The 19,654-nt window shown below is 41.7% G+C and overlaps 1 protein-coding gene across 1 annotated transcript in view; it reads left to right on the top strand.

Moving 5' to 3' along the window:
* Positions 1-19,654, top strand: part of me1 (malic enzyme 1, NADP(+)-dependent, cytosolic) — a 73,871-nt gene that overhangs the window by 20,025 nt on the left and 34,192 nt on the right. Inside the window, exons 2-3 of the mRNA XM_070835759.1 lie at positions 7,915-8,048; positions 11,079-11,228. Of these exons, the coding sequence (XP_070691860.1) occupies positions 7,915-8,048; positions 11,079-11,228 (284 nt within the window). The remainder of the gene's footprint in view (positions 1-7,914; positions 8,049-11,078; positions 11,229-19,654) is intronic.

Below are 19,654 nucleotides of genomic sequence, written 5' to 3'. Positions count from 1 at the left end.
TGGCCAGAGTCTCCCACAGTGTGGGTCACCGCCAGCCAAACCAGTGAACTCATCAGGAGGCTTCCTGTGATAGCAAGTTTCTAATTCAGTTTCTGCTGACTCTCAATATTTACTGGTCTACTGCATGAGCCTTGGTTTTGAAATGGGCTTACTTCGCATGTCTGGAACACATATTGTATTCAGGGTTAAGAATAAAGTTGTTTACGTGGGCATGTCTGGACCCTCAAGGCAAAGACATTTCTTTGTTTTCAAGCCAAATCCAAATCCCCATCTTATTACTGTTTGTTTCATCACCTTGCATATATTCCATTCTTCTCTGCTGAGTGCATCAGTTGAAATGATCAAGTGAGATGCGACTGTATGCTGCACATCCTACTGTGACAAGCAGTCTTTTGCTGGAGTCCTGGTGCGGTGTGGGGAGAACACGTGGCGTAATAGGCGGGTAGAGATGATGCTAATGACCATGTTTATGGGAACAACCTCAGCAGTCCTCTGTTCCCTGTTTGGTCAGCTGCAGAAAGGTTGCTGCTGGTCGGAGGAGCTCTGACATCATCAGCAGAAGTGAATCCAGATGCACTGGTCTATGGTGAAACAACAGTGTGGGTGAATTTAACCACTGTAGATGATTTTCTCACAGTTCTGTTGAATGTTGCGCAAATGTTAGCCCCCCCACAGTTTCAGGTTAATTCAAAATCAGTTATTATACTGGCAACCTCAAAAGAAGTCTTATATTTTACAGCCAGCACAGAGGGTTTCCACTCTCCACCCTTCAAGTGAAGTGAAATTATACAGATTCAGTTAGACACAAAATTTATAAAAGCTGTTTGATGCTTAGGATGTTTTTTGAACATCTGTGTCCTTAAAACACCCGCAGCATGATTTGGATTTGGATCTTTGCTTTGGATCTTTTCTTTTACACGAACTTACGTCAAACTAAAAGTGATTCTGTAGTATTATTGTGGACTTGGGTCACATGACTTACACAACATGACTTGATTTTTCAAGGCATAAAGATTTGCAGCACAAATTTAACTTGGATTTGTGCTTTCTTTTGGGATTCAGGCTTTTGACTTTGAAGTACATGATATACTCCCAAAGACCAAAGATTAAAAATTATATTATTAAAAAAAAAAAAGGTGCAGAGAATCAACTGTGGTTTTTTTCCTGACAACAGAGCTTTGCAGAAGCGAGTGAGAAATGTATGCTTGGCAGTGCAGACCGACAGTTAGACAGTATATAATACTAAAGATTATTACACATGAATGTAAGGACTGCCAGGATGTCCTGCTGTGTTTTATAGTGGAGGCCTGCTGCCTCACCTGAAATAAAGAGCTGACTTTAGAATTTATGAATATATTATGAAATATAGTAGGTTTATAAAGCTGCAGGGAAAACCATCACAGAGCAAAGGCCACATATTTAATGAGTGAGGCGATTGTTTGAACTGTCATCTAATAACTACAGTCATAACGAGATCAGCTGGTTCAGAATCTGTCCGATTTAGTCCAGCGAGAGAATGACTGAATAATCACATTGTATGTTCGCAGTAATTAATCAGAGCAGCAAGTCACGATGTCGGGGGGGAAAAAAGAAAACCTAATGAAGTTTCACAAATTGGGGAAAGAGCGATAGAGACAAACAGCCCAATGCCACCCCCTTTGGCACAACATCTGAAAGAAACGGGTTTTCGCTTAGTACTGAAAAATGTGTGTGGGGGTGCGTTTACCACAGTTGCTCACTAATTTTGCACGTTAAAACCTGACAATGCTGAGGTCAACAAAAAGTGTCATCATGCAAAATGTTCATCTTAGAAGTTATTTATGATTGTAATTGTATGACAGCAATTCACACCTGATCAGTTGGTTTTAAAATGATGTGAAGTTTTTACTGTTACTCTAAATATCTAAATATACAATGGCTGTAATTTTGTTGTCTGGCACGGAATCATTTGTTTAAGATCCAAAACATAAAATTTAAGACTTGGACTTGACTTAGGACCCAAACGTAGGCTATCAGCCTAGCAATAACAATTTCCTGCATGTTCATTACAGTCTTGAGTTAACACCTTTTAAAAGCTCTTTATTGCTTTTTAATGTGACTGATGCGGTTTACCTGGTCTTACTGTAATGTGCCTGAACATTTATGTTTTCTTTGTTCTGTTGTAAACTGGCAAAACACTCTGGAACACTTTGTATTTAGAGGCCTCATAAATGTTGTTCACTTGACCTGAATCAAGTTCAACTTTTGGAAAAAACAAACAAAACAAACAAAAAAAAAAAAAAAAAGATGTGTTGGCACTAATGCAATGTGAATACAAGCGGGGTTAAGATGGCTATCACTACACATCACTTTCAGCAAGTGGTTTTACTGATAAACAAGTCATACAAGAAGGCCATCTCTTGTAGTGCTCTGCCTCTTCTGAAAAGAAAGCACTCCCTCTCCCACAGAGCAGTGAATAGAGAAGTGCTCTGTGGCCACACACATCTCTGCCAGGCCGTCTCTCAGTGCCAAACATTTGAGTGGTCTCCCTGTTGAAGGCCTGCGGGCTTTTGTCTCCGTGTCTGATGTGCGACTGTGTTTGAGAGAGGCTCAATAGGGAAAGGCCTCCCTATCGTGTTAGGCTCAGGTCTCTCCCAATAGGGGTTGTTTCTCCCGGAGCAGAGGGCATCTCCATTGAAGCTGCAGCTCAGAGAGCAAACACACAAGAAAAGAAAAGGAGGGGAGTGAGGCAGCATCCAACAGATTTTTATTTAAAGGTGGGATTTGTGTGCTGGAGGGTGGACGGCTGTGAGCAGGAAGGTCCCCTCCCTCACGTCTTATCTGGGAATCTCTCAAGCTGAATTAATCATGGCTTTGTGTGGAATTGCATCATTTTAAAATTTTCCCAGAGAGCAGAGTTTTTCTCTTTCTTTGTCAGCACATTGACAAAATTGTCCATCTAAACCAGTTATTTAGTCTCACTGTGAGTCATAAACCCAGAGTAGAGTCGCTGCTAAAGTGTAAAAATTCAATTTAAGGAATGCCCTTTGATCTTAAATTGTCCTTAAGTTGCAGTAAAAATCTCAAAATTGCATTAATTGGATGATTTGTACCGTGAGATGCTGCTGCACTATAACCAACGTGGCTACTGCTCTTATATGCATAAGCTACTTCAAAGGAGAACAGTGTGTGAGAACAGTGTGAGAACAGGGTTAATATTGTGATAAGGAGCCTTCTCCTTTGGGTGAACTAACCAAACAGTGGCATTAAGGAAAAGTCTTAACCGTAATGAAGGGAGTGGCTCTGCTGTGAGCCTTCAGCCTGCTGTTACACAGAGCTCTGTGTGGTTGTGGCAGACGGAAATTAAAAGGTTGAAGTAGCAGAATGTTTAAATTTCTAAATCTTTACGCTGAAAATGTTGCAACAAACCCACCCTTTGAACTCCCTGTGCAGCGCCGAGGCAGAGAGGACATTTTATCAGTTTCAAAGAATTTGTACTTTCATCTTTCTTGTTTGGCCTGCTGGTGAACTAATTAGCTGTTTCCTCTCTGCTGAATGTTTTAGGGTGGGCATGGCAGCGGTCCGAGGTTATGGGGTGGCACTGGCCAATGGGCAGATTACAGGTTTGGGTTGTTACCACGGCTTCTGGAACATGGAGCTGCGGGCATCACATGTGTTGGCACAGGGTGCGGGCACTTCAGATGTGGTCAAGGACATGTGGAAGCTTTCTAGGGTTTGTCCTGCCCAGCCCAGTTTTGGGCTCCAGAGAGGAGAGAGAGCAGGCATTACAGCAGTCAGACGCTGAAAACCTGTATTCAGACAAACAAACATAGGGATACTTTGTGTGTGTACATGAATGTGTGTGTATGTGTGTGTGTGTGTGTGTGTGTGTGTGTGTGTGTGTGTGCATTTTTACTAGCTTTTGGGTTTTGGATGTGCGGGTGTGTATGTTTGTCACTAGTATTTTGAAGAGCATTAACCAAAAAAATACAGTCAAGGAAGATGTTGACGACTGATAAGTATCTGAATCATCCGTTTGCATGTTTGGCTCATTTAGGTTCACACTTCCTTATTACAAGCAGACCAGGGAGTGTTAGCAGAATTAATAAAGAGTGAGAAGTATGTATAGAAGTGGCAGGTTAGGAGTTTTTGTTTCAAGAGGAGCAGAACTGCTAGATTGAATTTTGAAGATCAAGTGCAGTTCCTCAGATATTCATGGTGCGAAGTCGTCTTAACTTTTCAACAGTGAGATCCATTTAAGATCACCATTCTTGCAGTGGTTTTTCCTGGCCAATGTTATGACAGTGTCTTTCCTCGATACCTAAGAAGGCTGACTGATGGACACTGAAAAAATCCAATAGACGGGACCTTGGAATTGAAAAGACTGGCAGCTCTATTTACACGGTGAGGACAAAGGTGTCACAAAGCCAACATTCAAGTCAGAAGTCAAAGAGATGTCAAAACTGGCGTTAACAGTTCCCACGCTTTTCCAGCCAAAGTCTACGAACCATGCACTGCTAATCTCTCTCTCCCCACCCCTGCTCTTTTCTCCCTCCATCACCAGTGCCCAGCCCTGACCCAACCAGCCGTATCTTCAATCATAAAGTCACTCTGCAAGCCAGGGTTTCCCCCTCTGGATGGCCAAGCTGCCTGCTCCTTTGAGGGGGATGTTAATTGGTCATTTTGGGCCCAACTCCATGGATGGTATCTATTTCACATGTGACACTGGCAGCCTTTGAGGGCCCATAGAGCTGCGTGGGTAATTATTCTTAATGAGGCATAGTATGCTTTCATGGGCCTATTCATTCATAGTGACTGGCTGTGATATACAGTTAAATTAATATCTTATGTTTTCTTCTTCTGTGTCTTTATGCCTCTGTGCCGGCGACAGCTGTGGCCAAACGGCAGACATATGGATGGACAGACAAACCGAAAACATAAGGCCTCAGGTCATAGCTGTCACCATCCGTACGTGCATCTGTCCGTCAATTCGCTCGTCCCATTCTTGTGAACGGGATATCTCGGGAATGCCTTGAGGGAATTTCTTCAAATTTGTAACAAATGTCCATTTAAACTCAAGGATGAACTCGTTCAATGTTGGTGCTCAAAGGTCAATGTGGCCTCACGTCCGTCCCATTCTCATGAACGCAATATCGCAGGAACGTCTTGAGTGTCTTCAAATTTGTGAACAATACTGTCGGTGTCTACTGATCATAGACTAGTGCACGTCTGTTTGTGTGATACATGTGTGGTACCGTATGTGTGGGTTTTTTCAGCATTTCAGTGTCAGCCAATTCTCCAACAGCCAATTCTCTCACAGAAAGAGTGCAAGAGGAGGATGCAAGAATCCCGTAAGTGCTACTCTGAATGTACCTCAGCTAACGAAAGAGCAGCATGAGTCCACGTGAAAAGACAAATCTCACTTTACAGCCTCATATTAAACTCAGTTTGCCTCATGTATTTTAAGACTCTTCTCTTCCGTATTTCCCTCATGGTCAGCTGTGGCAGAAAGCAGACCAAGCGGAGCAGCGGGCCAGCTGCTGTTCCAAGCACACACACAGATGGTTCACTCAAGCAAACAGCTGGCTCTCTGAAAAATAGAAAATCTTTTTTGATAATTGGGGAAGGTTGTAATTCAGAGCTGCTTCTGTCTATTTGAGGTCCGTTAAGTACAGACTGCATCAGGCCTCTGTGAACGTTGGACGGATTGGGACTCGTACTTTGGTGTCTGAAATAACCGATGCCCCTTTTTGAGTCATGCTCAGATGATTTAGCACTGTCAACTGAATAACTTACATGGTCTGATCTGATGTTTACGTGTCGCTCTCTGTTAACATATGTAATGACATACAGTGATCTCTGATAGTTTGTAGAGAGTAAACACACATAAAACCCATTTCTTTAGATGTGCTGCCAAAAAGGAAATGGCGTGTTTTAGCTTGTTTCCTTCTCCCCGTTCCCTCCTTGTTAACACCATTACTCTCCAGAATTGAGATAAAATCTAAAATCAACAGTTTGCAAGCAGTCTGCTTTTTTATTTAACAAAATGTAAGACTAATAAGATTTGGAAGTGCGCTTGTGGTCAGCACTGATGGTTCCTCTGACGTCGAGACCGCCAGATTTTATTCCAAATGCCTTACTCTGTGTCGTATGCTTCTCTACTTCTCTCTAACAGTGCGTCTCGTGTGATCAAGCACATTTTTTTACAACCTCAGAACTGTTTTAACACAACCAGATACACAGAAAGTGCCGGTGGCTTGGAAAGGCTGTAAATGGTGGCTGGCCGGGCCAAGCATCCGTGGATGTGATCCAAATCAGAGACGTTTACAGCGCAAAACAGCTTCTGTCTCAGCAGTCTGCAACAGTAGCTGGCATGTTGAGGCTGAGGTTTCACCGGGTCGCTGCTCTTTTATGGATGGAGAAAAAATAAAAATGGCCACCATACTGGACCATGCCTCACTTGCAGAGAATAGTGGAGAATGCTGTTCCCATTTTAGATATGTAGGTTACTCAATGTTAGTTCTGGATGATTTGAGGACAAATCTTTCGCTTTTAGATCAAAGGAGCTGTAGCTGAAATACCTCAATCTCACACTGTCACCACAGCATCAGATGACGCCTCTCCTGAGTGGGATCTTTGTCTCCTATGTGGAATAAACCCACAGGTCAGAGGTCAGACTCTTCAGGGTTACAACCTTGACACTGAACGTGAGCAGGTTTTTCAATATTCCTGTCCAGAGGTCAGGGGTGAGTAAGATGAAAGCCAAAGTAAAGGTCAAAGTGAAGCTGTTTGTTAGTCTTGGCTTTGTTGTGTGTGTGTGTTTTTTAAGAATGTGCAACGGTGAAAGCGGACATCACGCCAGAATGTGAAATAGCAGTGGCCTCTCTGAACACGGATTTGCTGGGAAGAAGCCCCCCTGAGAGCAAACACCTCGGCTGAACAGAGGACAAGCTTAACATGCCACTTCTCTCACCAGTCAGGAATGTTTGAACAGAAAAGATTGCTGAATATTTTCCTAAATATTCATTTGTTCAAAGCTCAGAGTTTTCAGAGCATAACTGTGCTGGGCGGGGAGGGTGGCCAACAGCACTGCAACTGAAAACCCCTGCGAGAGATCCGTGATGAACTCTAAATAAAGTCAATTATCAATATTTATTTTATGAATTTTTAATCAATGAGGGGCTTATGTTTGTAAAACTTTCCCAGAGCCTCGAATTTTTTTTCTTTTTTCTTTTTTTAGATAACATCATCCGATTGTTAAGTCAATGGGTAGAGTAAAGCACATGTGCAGTGGGCCACACATCACAGACACAAACCAGGAGTGATCAAGATGCAATTTCCATTTAAATAAAAGGACGCCATCATGGTATGCTGTGGAGTCTCTGCACTTGGCAGTTGGCCACAGAACTTGTTGTTTTAATCAGCACTTTTGTACACAGGAAACAAACACTGGAAACAAACATATTAGTTTATGAGGTTTAGAGGTGCTGGTAAGTGGATTTTTGCTACCATAATCACTGCCGATTTGGAGTCTTTATGTCCTGTGTCTCCAGGCAGTAACTTTAAATTGGCCAGACATATAAAAGTGGCATTGATTGTCTCATCTAAATTACAGCAAGAAAGTAACTAAGCCTATTTGCCAAATGTTGAAATATTCCTTAATTGCCATATTAATGTGGTTGACAGGACTTAACGACAGTGGGCTTATTTACTTTAAAATAAAATAAAAGACCTCAAGACACAACATGACCAGACTGAGGACTAAACACATTCTGATAGCATTAAGTGACATCAGTCAAACTAGAGATGTGTCATGCACCATCACGGGGGTGCATACCAAAACTGTTAGAACTGATCTTGGTCTTGGCCCAGTTTTGCTGTCGCTGTATATGTTGGGATTCTGGATTATAATGGAGTTGGTTTGTGTGTTCGTAGGGCATGGCTTTCTCCCTGGAGGAGCGTCTCCAGCTGGGGACCCACGGCCTGTTGCCTCCCTGCTTCATCAGCCAGGATGTCCAGGTGCTTCAAGTGCTCAAGAACTACGACATGAAGAAGGACGACCTGGACAGGTGAGGCTGACACAAAAACATCATATCTTTTTTTTTTTTATCTTATATCAGCATCAAATCAGTAGAATTGCCCAAATCCCAAGAGGATTCCCCTGCCTCTGTGCACGCTGAGAGAACCTACATCTGGAAGCCCTCAAAACAAGAGAGGCAGATTAGTGATCAGCCCTCGGAGATCTATATCCATCTCGTGACGCCACATATTTTACTGAACAAATCTCCACACTCTTCTCTCCTCTTTTCCCCCCATTTCTCCATCTCCTCCCTTTTGTCCTTCACAAGTGTTTTTATAACCTCCGCAGCGACCAAATGAAAACTCCAGCTCAGTTTTGCATGCTTCATTAGTGGCTTAGGAGCCGTGGCTGTTAGCATTATGTAATGAATCTGTCTCATGCTAAAATTTCAGTCGGGGCCCTTTGATCAACAAGATCAGGCCGCAAAACTGAAGTCTGTTTTACTGTTTTGAATTATACACCGAGTGCTGAATGTTATCTATCTGTGAAATTGCCTCTTATTCTAGTCGTCAACTCTCAGTCAACCGTTCCATCAGCTGCCATTCCTAATGTCAAGGATGAGTGAGCTGCTTGCGAGACGGGCTTTAGGGTCAACAGGAACTAGACAGCTTCTTAAAAGCTGCCTCATTTTCCACCATAGCAACATCACAACATCAACATCTAAAAACAGTCATTATGAGCTTGTCATTGCCATTCCCATGCCCTATCAATGTCACTGACAATCTGTCTCTGGGCCTCGAGTGTGTTCCAGCTTTGGGCTTTTCCCTTATGAATCAAGGACTGCTATTTTCCTGCCATAGCTCAAGTCGGCTGTGTTTACTCTTCCCCAACTCCATATCCTTCTTTGGTATTTACTGCTGGATGCTGTCATTTACTTTTTTTTATGACCATAACTCCATACTTTCCCTAGCTCTCATTCCATTTTTATCACAAATCTAGACTGCCATTATTTTTCTTTCAGCGGAATTTGTTGTGTCTTTGAATTATTGTGACAAATAACGGCAAAGAGAGCAGCACTGCAAGCACATGCATTTATGATCTGAGATGATGGAGTGACTCAAGTACCTGCTGTGACTGTGTTTTCAACAGAGGAAATGGATGTTCAAAGGCTTTGCCAACTGAAATACTGCAGTATATAAAATGCTACAGCTAAAGGAAAACCTCCTGTCCAGTGAGGTTGTTAGAAAGCAGTAACAAGATTAAAAAGCAGCGGTTGATCACTCACGCTAAAATAGTTTAAGACAGAGATAGATTATGTCCTGGCTGCCTCAGCGGGTCGACTTTAAAGGAAACACTGCGCTCAGTAAGTCAGCATGGACCCTGCATTATAAAGTAGGGTGTACTGTAAATATTCCTGTTTCCTGGGTGTGGGTAGTGCTCACGCCTTTTATGGTTAAGAATGGAGAAAGAAAACCTTCCTTAATGTTTGCCAGCATCAAATCAAACAATAACACCCTGCAGTAATATGTTAGGCTGTGATGTGGACATAATTCTAATTATAGTATTGTTTGATGAGTCAGAGCAACTGATTGACAGTGAGGAGGGAAGTCATCAGTGAAAGCAGTTGTATATGGTCTTGAGCGGAGCTTTCTAAAGTCGGACAAACTCAGAGCTATCTTGATGTGTACTAGGATCTAAAAGTCAAGATGTCTTATCTAGAGCCGCAACTAAAGAATAGTATTATCATCAATTAATCTGACAATCATTTTCTCAAATAACTGATTCATTGTTTGTGAATAAAAAGTCAAAGGATAATGAAAAAGTCCCTAAATTTCAGGAGCACCCCTTTAATATTAAATACAAAACTGGATCATGTGTCCTTGCTTTCCCCTCTATATTGTTTACAGGATTGAGTACCATTGTCATTTGCATAGATATGTATAGACTATGAGTTGTCTATGAAAGTGATGTTCCATTAATGCCCATAATGTCAGTTTCATAGAAAGTGCTTCACTTCAGTTTTGGTTGAAGCAGTTGTTGCAGTCAGACTTCGACCATCAAGTGTTTGTCTTGAATCACTGTGCTGGAAACTTGTTAAACCTTTGAATGTTGTATTTCACGTGGAAGTGACGAACTGAATGGACCCACAGCAAAAAATACCAAAGTTTTCCACAGCAGATGACGCCTGCTCAGTTTCTATTTATCTATCTCTGTCTGTCTCTCTATCTCTATCTATCTAGTATATTTAAAAAAAAAAAAAACCTTTTGTCTCAATGGAAAAATTCAGATGTGTTAACAGGAACAAGAACACATCTACTTGGGTCAACGACCAATAATCAATCTATGGCAAAATTGATTCAGCTCCACGCTGTAATACAGATACTTGCATACAGAAACCCTTCATGTGATAAATTGCATGTGGCAGAAGCTAATTTGGTTCACCAATATAAAAACAGTTCGCTTCAAGAGAAACTGTCACCACCGTGTATTGTGCAGCTGCTGTGGCCTAACCTATAGCAGGGAGGGCCTGCATGCTTTTTATCCCCTCAACAAGAGGCACCTTGTGCTCTTGGCTTTATGGAAACTTCTCTGATTAGGAATAGAGCCCTTTCTGGCGTGCTCTGCTTAATTTGGGTCATATGCAACCCCTCAGCTCCCGGTCAATCTACAGTCAGAACAAAGAGCTTGTGTAGGCTATCTGAGGGGCTGATTTTTATTCTGCGTATTTTTCCAATCATTTAGAACATAAGTAAAACAAATCTTTACAAGAATTTACTGTATATGTGAGCAGAGTTCTTTTCTTCTCCTTCTGTCTTTGTAACTTCACTGCTTTGTTCATAAGATCCATGTAATATAGCATCCATACGAACACAATCTCATACTTCAAATCTTTTCCTTTTCCCTTTCAAATGTTTCCTTGCAGTTCCTCCAATCTTGCCACATGCATCCCACTCCCAAACACACAGGATTTAACATCTGACTTCAATAAGCCCCTCCTCACTACAGCAGGTATGAGTCCTCAAGATGTTAAAGATTAACATGCTGTGTTTTCCTCCCTGCTTCTCCCTGTCACTCTCAGATATGTGTTTCTGATGGGGCTCCAGGACCGCAACGAGAAGCTCTTCTACCGGGTGCTACAGTCAGACATCGAGAGGTTTATGCCCATCATTTACACCCCCATTGTGGGCCTGGCCTGCCAGCAGTATGGCCTGATATTTAGAAGACCGAGGTGAGATACACTTACAACATTTAACTATTTGAGTTATAAAAAAGTACATTTCCAGGCTGCAGTTTAAAAAATAAACCCAATTTGCATTAAGATTTTTTCAGGTTATTTCCCACTGCTGTGAACAGGCAGTAGGCCAAGAGGAAGCGGTTCCCACCCACTCTGTCTTCCACCACTCAATTATTAGGTGTTTCATGGCATTGGCAGATTCATTGTTTTTGTTTCAGCACTTATTATCAGCCAGTATTTTCTCCTGATGCTGGCTGTGTCGTACCAATATTCCACTGCTTCAGGCTGCCTTTACTCACATATAGTCGACCAGAACTGCGTAGTCTCAAGTTTGCAAAACTCACAGCCCACTGATTCATATATAAACATTTAGCGGCTGATGAAATCAAACGAATGCGAGTCGAGGGTGGAAGTAAACAAGACACCATTACTGTGGTGGCATCTCACGGTTAAACCCACGCAACAACACTGAGTGTGCGTCCACCTGTTTTTATGCACAAGTTTAATTTGCACATAAAACTCCTGAGTGGAAAAAGCATAAAATTTGAAAGAAAAAATCCCCCAACCTTTTCTTTATATTATTGCCTGAGGTGGAAAAGTTGGTGCATCGATGAAAGCAAAATATTACGCTAAATACTTCTGCTCCCCTGAAGAGACCAGAAATAGTTGAAAACGTCAGATCTGTATCGACCAGTGAGGAGACTGTAGGTCTATTTTCAATGCACAGTCAGGAATTTTCTGAACGTTTTGGGACAATATTTTGCCTGAGGCTGCTTTAAATTGGCTTAAAAAACATAGAAACATATCCACGGAAGCTACAACAAATTGTCAAATGATTTGATGTATTGCAATGAAACCAGAAGCTCAAGGTCTCTTAAAGCATGTGCAAGTCCGAATTGGTCTTTGATGTTATAAAACCTCAACCAAATTTGGAGGTTGCGGTAGCTCTTTCAGCTAGAGTTTGGTTAGACAACTCAGCTTGAGGCTAACCGCTGTATGGTGTTAAAATCAGCTCAGGGTTCACCTTGAGTGGATCTGGCTCTGCTCCGAGGAGACAGACGTTCACTGGTTTCCTCTCCTTGTCTACTGTAAACACACTTTCACTCTCTGTATTGCGCGCGCACACACACACACACACACACACACACACACACACACACACACACACACACACACACACACACACACAGACACGCACGCCTTACTGCTCATATCTGTTTTCTCTCAAATAGGTTCATCAGGTCCAAATCTCTCACTCTTTGGCAGCAACACTCCCTTTGCAGTTAGATAGATATAATATTGAGCTGATAGGGCTTTCATTCGCTGTGCTGCATTCAGGGCCACACTCTGTTTTACTTGGCACCGTCTCCCTGCATTTCACCGTACTCAGGTGGTTACAAGTGTTGGGTTTGTGCTTACTCTAATCAGACTGATAGGAGAAAGACCACCCTAGTCAACTGTCCTTCACAGGCTCTTAAGCTCACTTACTGCTGGTATCTATGATCACTGACACCTGCAAGGATCTAAAAGACTACATATAACCCACATGGTAAACTACAGTTGGTAGCAAGTATGGTTTGCCACCAAGAATTTCACTAAAAATGGCTGAAATTTTAACAAACAAGCTACATGTCAGCTAGCGGGATATACAGTATATGTCAGTTAGAAATATGTCATTCCCAGTATTTTCCTCTGTCGTGCAGCTGCTCTTCATTAGTGCCAGAACACATTATTCAATTATTCATTATTCAGTGATGGCTTCAATGATATTATGGCCATGACTGTTTCTGAGTAGCTGTGTAACCTTTTCCTAGTTTTGTCTAAGCAGTTTTATAATAAATACTTACTTTGGGCACTTTTAAAATACTTGGAAACCCAGGTTCTCCCATGCACATAACTTTGTTACCCAACAGCTCCCTGGTTTCCCCATCCCTGCAGAACTATGTGGAAAATATTCCTAGCATGCTTCCCTTCCTCTCACACTGAGCTGGCTGGAGGAGTCAATTTATACACTCCCCCAGTCTCACAGCACAGTGGGCTAGGATCTGCTGCCAGAGCCCCAGGGGTTGGGAGTTGGGCCTCTAATAAATGTACATCAGTGGATCAGTTAGCAGAATACATCGGGGAGAAAGCCCACTGTCTGTGACAGATTTTCAACAAGGCTTTTTTCACTGCTGACCCTGAAAAACGGGAACACACTGAGATCATGATACATATGACTCTACATTTATTCCATCTTTACATTATCTCTATGTTTTTAGCTATGCCAGTGAGGCAGTTTTAGTGATGCCAGTCTACTTCTTTGGTCCAGACTGAAATATCTCAACAACTGTTGGAAGGATTGCCATAAAATGTATAAACATTCATGGTTCCCAACGAAGGAAGCACACTAACTTTGGTGATCCACTGACTTTTCCTCAAGTGCCCCCAAAGTTTTCATTTATCCAGTGAGATATTTGATGACACTCATGGTCCCATTAGGATGAATTGTAGAAGCTTTGGTGATCCTTCTGATGATCTTAACTTTTTGTCTAGCATCAAATCACAATTTCAATTCATCTAATACTTTGGTTTATGACCAAATACCTGTCAAACAAATAAAATTCACATCAGCCACAGCTGTACTTTGTGTTTAGTGTTAGTTAGCAAATGCTCGCAACATAATACCTGCTAAACATCAGCATGTAAGGATTGTCACTGTGAGTATGTTAGCACGCTGACATTACCATTAAGCTAACTACTGTGCCACAAGTACAACCTCACAGAGCTGCTCGCATGACTGCAGACTTGTCTTATAAGATCTTAAGGGATCAGCTCACATCTCTGTTCTCTGCTGAGTGTGTCTGAAATGTAAAGTATTGTTCTGTTTCTATTTAAATCTGCATTTCTATTTAATGCAAAGGGCATTTTATTCACCAGCATTCTCTAGAAAGGCCTGCAATGGATTACTGATGCCACTATGTGTGCTATGTGTGCGCACATGCATGTCCTCCATCCAGACCACCATAGCAGCAGATTAGGTCTCTAATCACTGGCTCTCAGGTATAAAGACTTTCTGTGTGGAAGCAGCAGCCTGTCCTTGTCTTGCCTGACTTTACCCGCTAATCTGCCTCTTGGAGACTAAACACTCCAACACCAGACTCTGTACCAGAGGCCAAAGGTCAAGCGCCATTAAGTGTCAAAACACGGCTGATTCACTGATCTTTAGATGGGGCAGAGGCAAGAAGGAGAGGTGGAAAAAGGAACACATTCACATCATTAAAAGATTAGTGGACATGCACACTTGTATTGGTAGGTAAGCTCATGAGCGGACACAGTGTTTAGCAGAGAAAGTTGGTCTGTCTTCATCACACAAGGTTTATTTCTGTTTTCACCGTAAATGTGGGTTGTGTACTTTGTTTGACAGCTCAAAGTACTCAGTTGTGATAAATGATAATGTTTTGTAGCAGAAAAATGATCCCAAGAATTGCATGAAAGTAATTAGGTGTACTTCAATCATGTCCAGTGTCACTGTGGCCTCTGTGGTTCACTACTACGTAGTGTCCAAATAAACTTGTAATAAGCTCTTTTAAAATAGTCTGACTGCTCAAGGGGCGCTGTGGGTAAGTGACAGGAACCAATCCATCTTGCTGATGTAGATAGATGATCGTTGGAAGCCCATTCATGGATTCCTGGTTAAGGGTCAAGGGTCAGTGACTCGGCTACTTCAGATGTTTGTAAGGAGCTGGAAAGCAAGACCTTCTTAATGTCCCTAGAGCTAGGGTAGGGTAAAGACCAGATGCTGTCTTTTTCTTCTGGCATTTCTATTGTATATGGCCATGGATCTTACAGTCTGTAAAACTGAAGATAAAATATATCTATTTGGTGTCATCTTGTCAATAGTTATAGGTATAATCAGGAAGATGTTTACTTAACATTCACAAAATCTCACTACACAACAAATCTAAGAGGCATCCAATGAAAAGAGCTTAGTGTACACAAGGTAGTTCAGTGCTTATTGAGTCTTGCCAGACCACAAAGACTGAAGCCTAATATGTGGACTGGCTGTGTAAGGTGATTTATTTTGGCTAATAGCACAAATTTACCTCATTGTTATCTGTTTTCTTTATCATCATAATTACATAAGTATTTATGGTGTATGAGATATCAGTAGTAGATCTGTGTGAAAGTATATAAAGTATAAAACCACACAGAAGTTAAGTGCTATTTTATTCATTGTCAGCTACATAAAAGCTGCACAGTAATATAACCTGAGCGCAGCCATGATTAGGTCGTGTTAGGCTGGTCTTTGACTAAAGCAGAGGGTGAGCTGCGGAGGTTATAAAGGCCTAATGAAAGGCATCAGCTGAAGCTGCCTCGGCCACCTCTGGAGCGGCACATGCTGGATGATGAAGCGTTCCAACCTTGCAGATTAGAGGCTTTTGAGCTGTGATCTCACCCCGTTCAGGCCCACACACGGTGTTACACTGCGAGTGTGTTACACTGCGAGTGAGTGCGAGAAATTATTTCATTTGGATTGATGAGCATCCAGAAAAGCAGAAAATAGCCTTGCCTTCTGGATCATTATTCCACACACGATTATTGAACTGTGATGACCTGCTTAAAACCATGAATAAGAAACAATCACTCATTCCACATAACTTGAGTCCAGAGAGAATTTGTTCTCTGATTATGACTGATTGCACGACTTTTGCTGATGTGTTTGTTTACCACATTTTTACTCGTTGGTAGACCATGAGAGAAGCTCACAATATGCCTGTGTTGAGTCGGGGAAGCATTGGAGAAATGAGGAGGAGAGAAATGGTTTGGAATTACACTGACCTCATGAGGAACGTGGCAAACATTTGGGATTAATTCCACCCTGGATTTTGAGGACTTTTTATACCAATATAGAGCTCATGTCCTAGGACGTTTTAGAGCCAGTAAAAGCAAGAAACTTAAAGGCACAGTAGACTGTAACTACAGTTTTCCTGCAGTACCACTTAGTATAATAAATGAATGTATCAGCTAATGCTCAACATAAATCCACAACAGCGTAAAGGTTTACTGTGTAAATATGGAAAGTAATCAAACTAAATATATGCTTTGAATAACTGTCTACTCCTCTAAGACTACCTGGCTGAATCGTCTGTGAACTGCACTACCAGGGACCATTGCTAATTCAAACTGCCATAACTTTCCATGACTTTGAGCATGGCTGGAGAGCAAGGTGGTCGGATTTGGCTCTATAGGAGAAAATCCAGCCTGTTCCATTGTGTCTCTAAGAAACAACCATGAAATAATTTCAAACATATTTATTTAGGTTTTTGGTTGGGCTGAAGGCTAAAAGCCTGCCTGGCAGCTTCTGCCACTGGCTCACTTCACCTGTTGTTGGCTTCAGTCAGATTTCCCAGTCAGGGTCTGAGAACACTGCGTTTGTCAAGATCCGACTTCATCAATTTACCTGCAGTCACTGAAGTTCAAGACAGCAGCCCCCTACACAACACAAGAACCACAGACTACATCAGCTTTTCTGCTGACTGCAACCAAGGACAGGTCTTATTATACCAAACGAACCTCCGCTGCGAAAAACTGCCCTGCTAACATCAGCTGAAGCACATTAAACATCCTCAAAACTTAAAACATGTCTTTTGCTGCGCGACTGACCCACCCATTAAAGAATTGGAGAAAAAATTCCAAACTGTGATGCTGTTGGAAGGTAACTTAGAGCCTGAATGGATCGTAAAATATGTTTTTTCAAAATATGATGAACTTGTTTGCATTAAGATTCATCATCAGGTCTTTAGTTTAGTTCTCTCATTGTCATTTTTGCATTGTTCAAATCACAATTTGCCAAAACTAACAAGCAGACAAGCTAGCAAGGCTACCAAAACGTATCCTACTGATGCCTGAGGGTGTCTCCGTCAGTGAGTCGTTATGTGATGATGCCTTATAGGTCATAGTAGGCCGGGGCTCGGCCTGCCAGCTTGTGGTCAATCTAACCTTCACATTGACATGCCTCTCCAGAATATGACACAAAAAGGAACATTTTTAATATTTCCCCCAAAGACCTTTTTTTCTCTTCCTTTTTATAATGTGATTTCAGTTTGACTTTACTGGATTTGCTGAATGATGCATTGAAACGAGACTCGCCATCGCCACAAAGGACAAAATTATAGAGCACAGTTCTGTTTGGCTGCTGTCCCCACACCATCTCCACTGATCAAACTTTGGTGCACAGAAGTAATATTTCACCAGCCCACACTGGAAAATACGACTTGCTGATGGTCCCATGAAGCTCGTCTGATTCTCTGAGTGAATCACACTCAGCCTGGTTTGCAGTTTTAAAGCAAACCCAAAGGTGTCTCAGCAGCACGCAGCAGAAAATTCATTCAGCATATGTCCCATAAGTTGGCAGCAAGGCTAGATCCTCTCTGATGGCTTTAATGACAATTTGAAAGTGCATTAGAAATAAGAGGGAAACAGAAGAATTTTGAACATAAGAATATTCATCTTCACTGAGACAACTGCCAAAGCTTCCACTACACTAACTTCATGTACTTAGTGTAAATTTGGGCTTAACTATAAAACCTAGAAGCGGGAGATGTTGGTCAGTTAAATGGTGCCTTACGGAATAACCGTATGTTTTCACATGTTGGCCACTTCCACTGCTTTGTACTTATGTGCTCTGTATGTTTTAACAATGTTATCTTTTCTCCGCAATTACTGCTGCAGGGGCCCTATAAATCGACAAGGAGGCTGTAAATTGAAATAAAGCTATATCATTTCTTTATTACACCTGTCAAGGCTGAAATGTGTGCGTATGGTTGGGTGCCAAAGCACATGTTGGAGGTGGCTTTTCGAAAGCTAGTGTAGGAGGGTTGCCAGCGCCTCGGCAGTCATTTCATGCTGCTGGCCTCATTCCTGTGTGACCACGGGCCAGTGGTCACATGTGGTGTAAGATGGTTATATGTGATATAATACAGTGCATGTATGTAATGCATATGTATGTATGGGCCATGGCCATGTGTGGGCAGGTAAGCTGAATTAACAACAGTGTCACTGTCATTTCCCTTATCGACAGGCCTCCCAGTAGCCTCTGCTATTCACAGATACACTGTGAGGAAAGCGGTGGTGCAACTTTGCACTAACTGCTTTCCTGCAACAACAGTTCCAAAATCCACAGCTCTGTACATGAAAAAAAAACCCAGAGGGATTCCCTCACACTAGGATTTTTATCACAGGAATATTATGCATGAAAGATAAAGAGTTAAAGGATATAGAGTTCACATATAAGTGTTAAATGTGGACAGATCAGTGTTGCATGTCAGATCTGCTGAATTGTACACATACAAACCAATACCACCCTGCATGGAAAAGTGCCTCAGTAATTTGTTGAATCCAGCTTTGTTTCCCCTGGGTTGAGTGGAAACTCTAAAGCAAAATTTCCCCGAGTCACAGTCCAACCTCTCTGGCATGTTGTAATCTACAATCTCTGGCGTTCTCTTTCCCTTTCAAAGTTGTGTGTAAAACTCACTCTATGGTATAACGGAATGATGCAAAGATCACAAATGCAACACTAAACACCAAAACAGATCTAACCCATACAAATCTGCTTCCTCCACTTCCTGGTACTCTGATGAGGCTCGGTTACGGCCTGAGGAAGCTGTTTGGACCGTGCGTGTTAGTGAAGAAGATGCAGCTTGACAGTTTTTGGTCACTGAGTCCAACTAATCATCTGATTTACTATAGTGCTTGTTTTTCCAGGTGTGGCACTTCATGCTTCAGTTACAGATGCAATTTTGTTTTTGTTTTTTGGCAACCAAAAATTAGCAGAAGTGAGGGGGCTGTACGGGGAGACTTCACATTTAACATCACCCTAAGGAGTCTTCTAATATTTTGGTAAATGAGAGTATGGGTGAACTTTGACCTCTCATTGGTGATCATCATAAAGCAAACAGGGAAATCTTTACCTTCTACCTGTTTCCCTGTACTTCCACTTTTTGTGCTAAGCTAAGCTAATCACCTCCTGGCTCCAGGTCAGTGCTTAGTGGACAGACATGACCGTGCTATCGATCTTCTCATCTGGTAACCTGGCAAGAAAATACATTACAAATGTATTTCCCAAAAATATTCCTCAACTCTTTACCATATATATCTCTCATTTGAACCTTAAAAACAAAGGTTCACTTACCTTTAACAAATAGGATTTTTAAACTTAAAATCACAGTCTTTTCTTAAATCCCAACCAAATTGTATTTTGCCTAAATCTGGTCAAACTAAATTTTGACAGATTAGGAAATTCGAAATTCACAAACGGTGTATTCCGTTAATTAGTTTAGAGGTTTTTTGTCTTTTTGGGAAATTCAAAAGAAATTCGTTTAAAAAGCCATTAAATCAGTACACATTTATATGGAGGCAAGATGGTTTACAGTCTAGAC

The sequence above is a fragment of the Pempheris klunzingeri genome, chromosome 8 (genome assembly GCF_042242105.1).
Source record: "Pempheris klunzingeri isolate RE-2024b chromosome 8, fPemKlu1.hap1, whole genome shotgun sequence".
Lineage (NCBI taxonomy): Eukaryota > Metazoa > Chordata > Actinopteri > Acropomatiformes > Pempheridae > Pempheris > Pempheris klunzingeri.
Note: the sequence above shows the minus strand (reverse complement) of the source record. Positions and strands in the feature narration are given on the sequence as shown.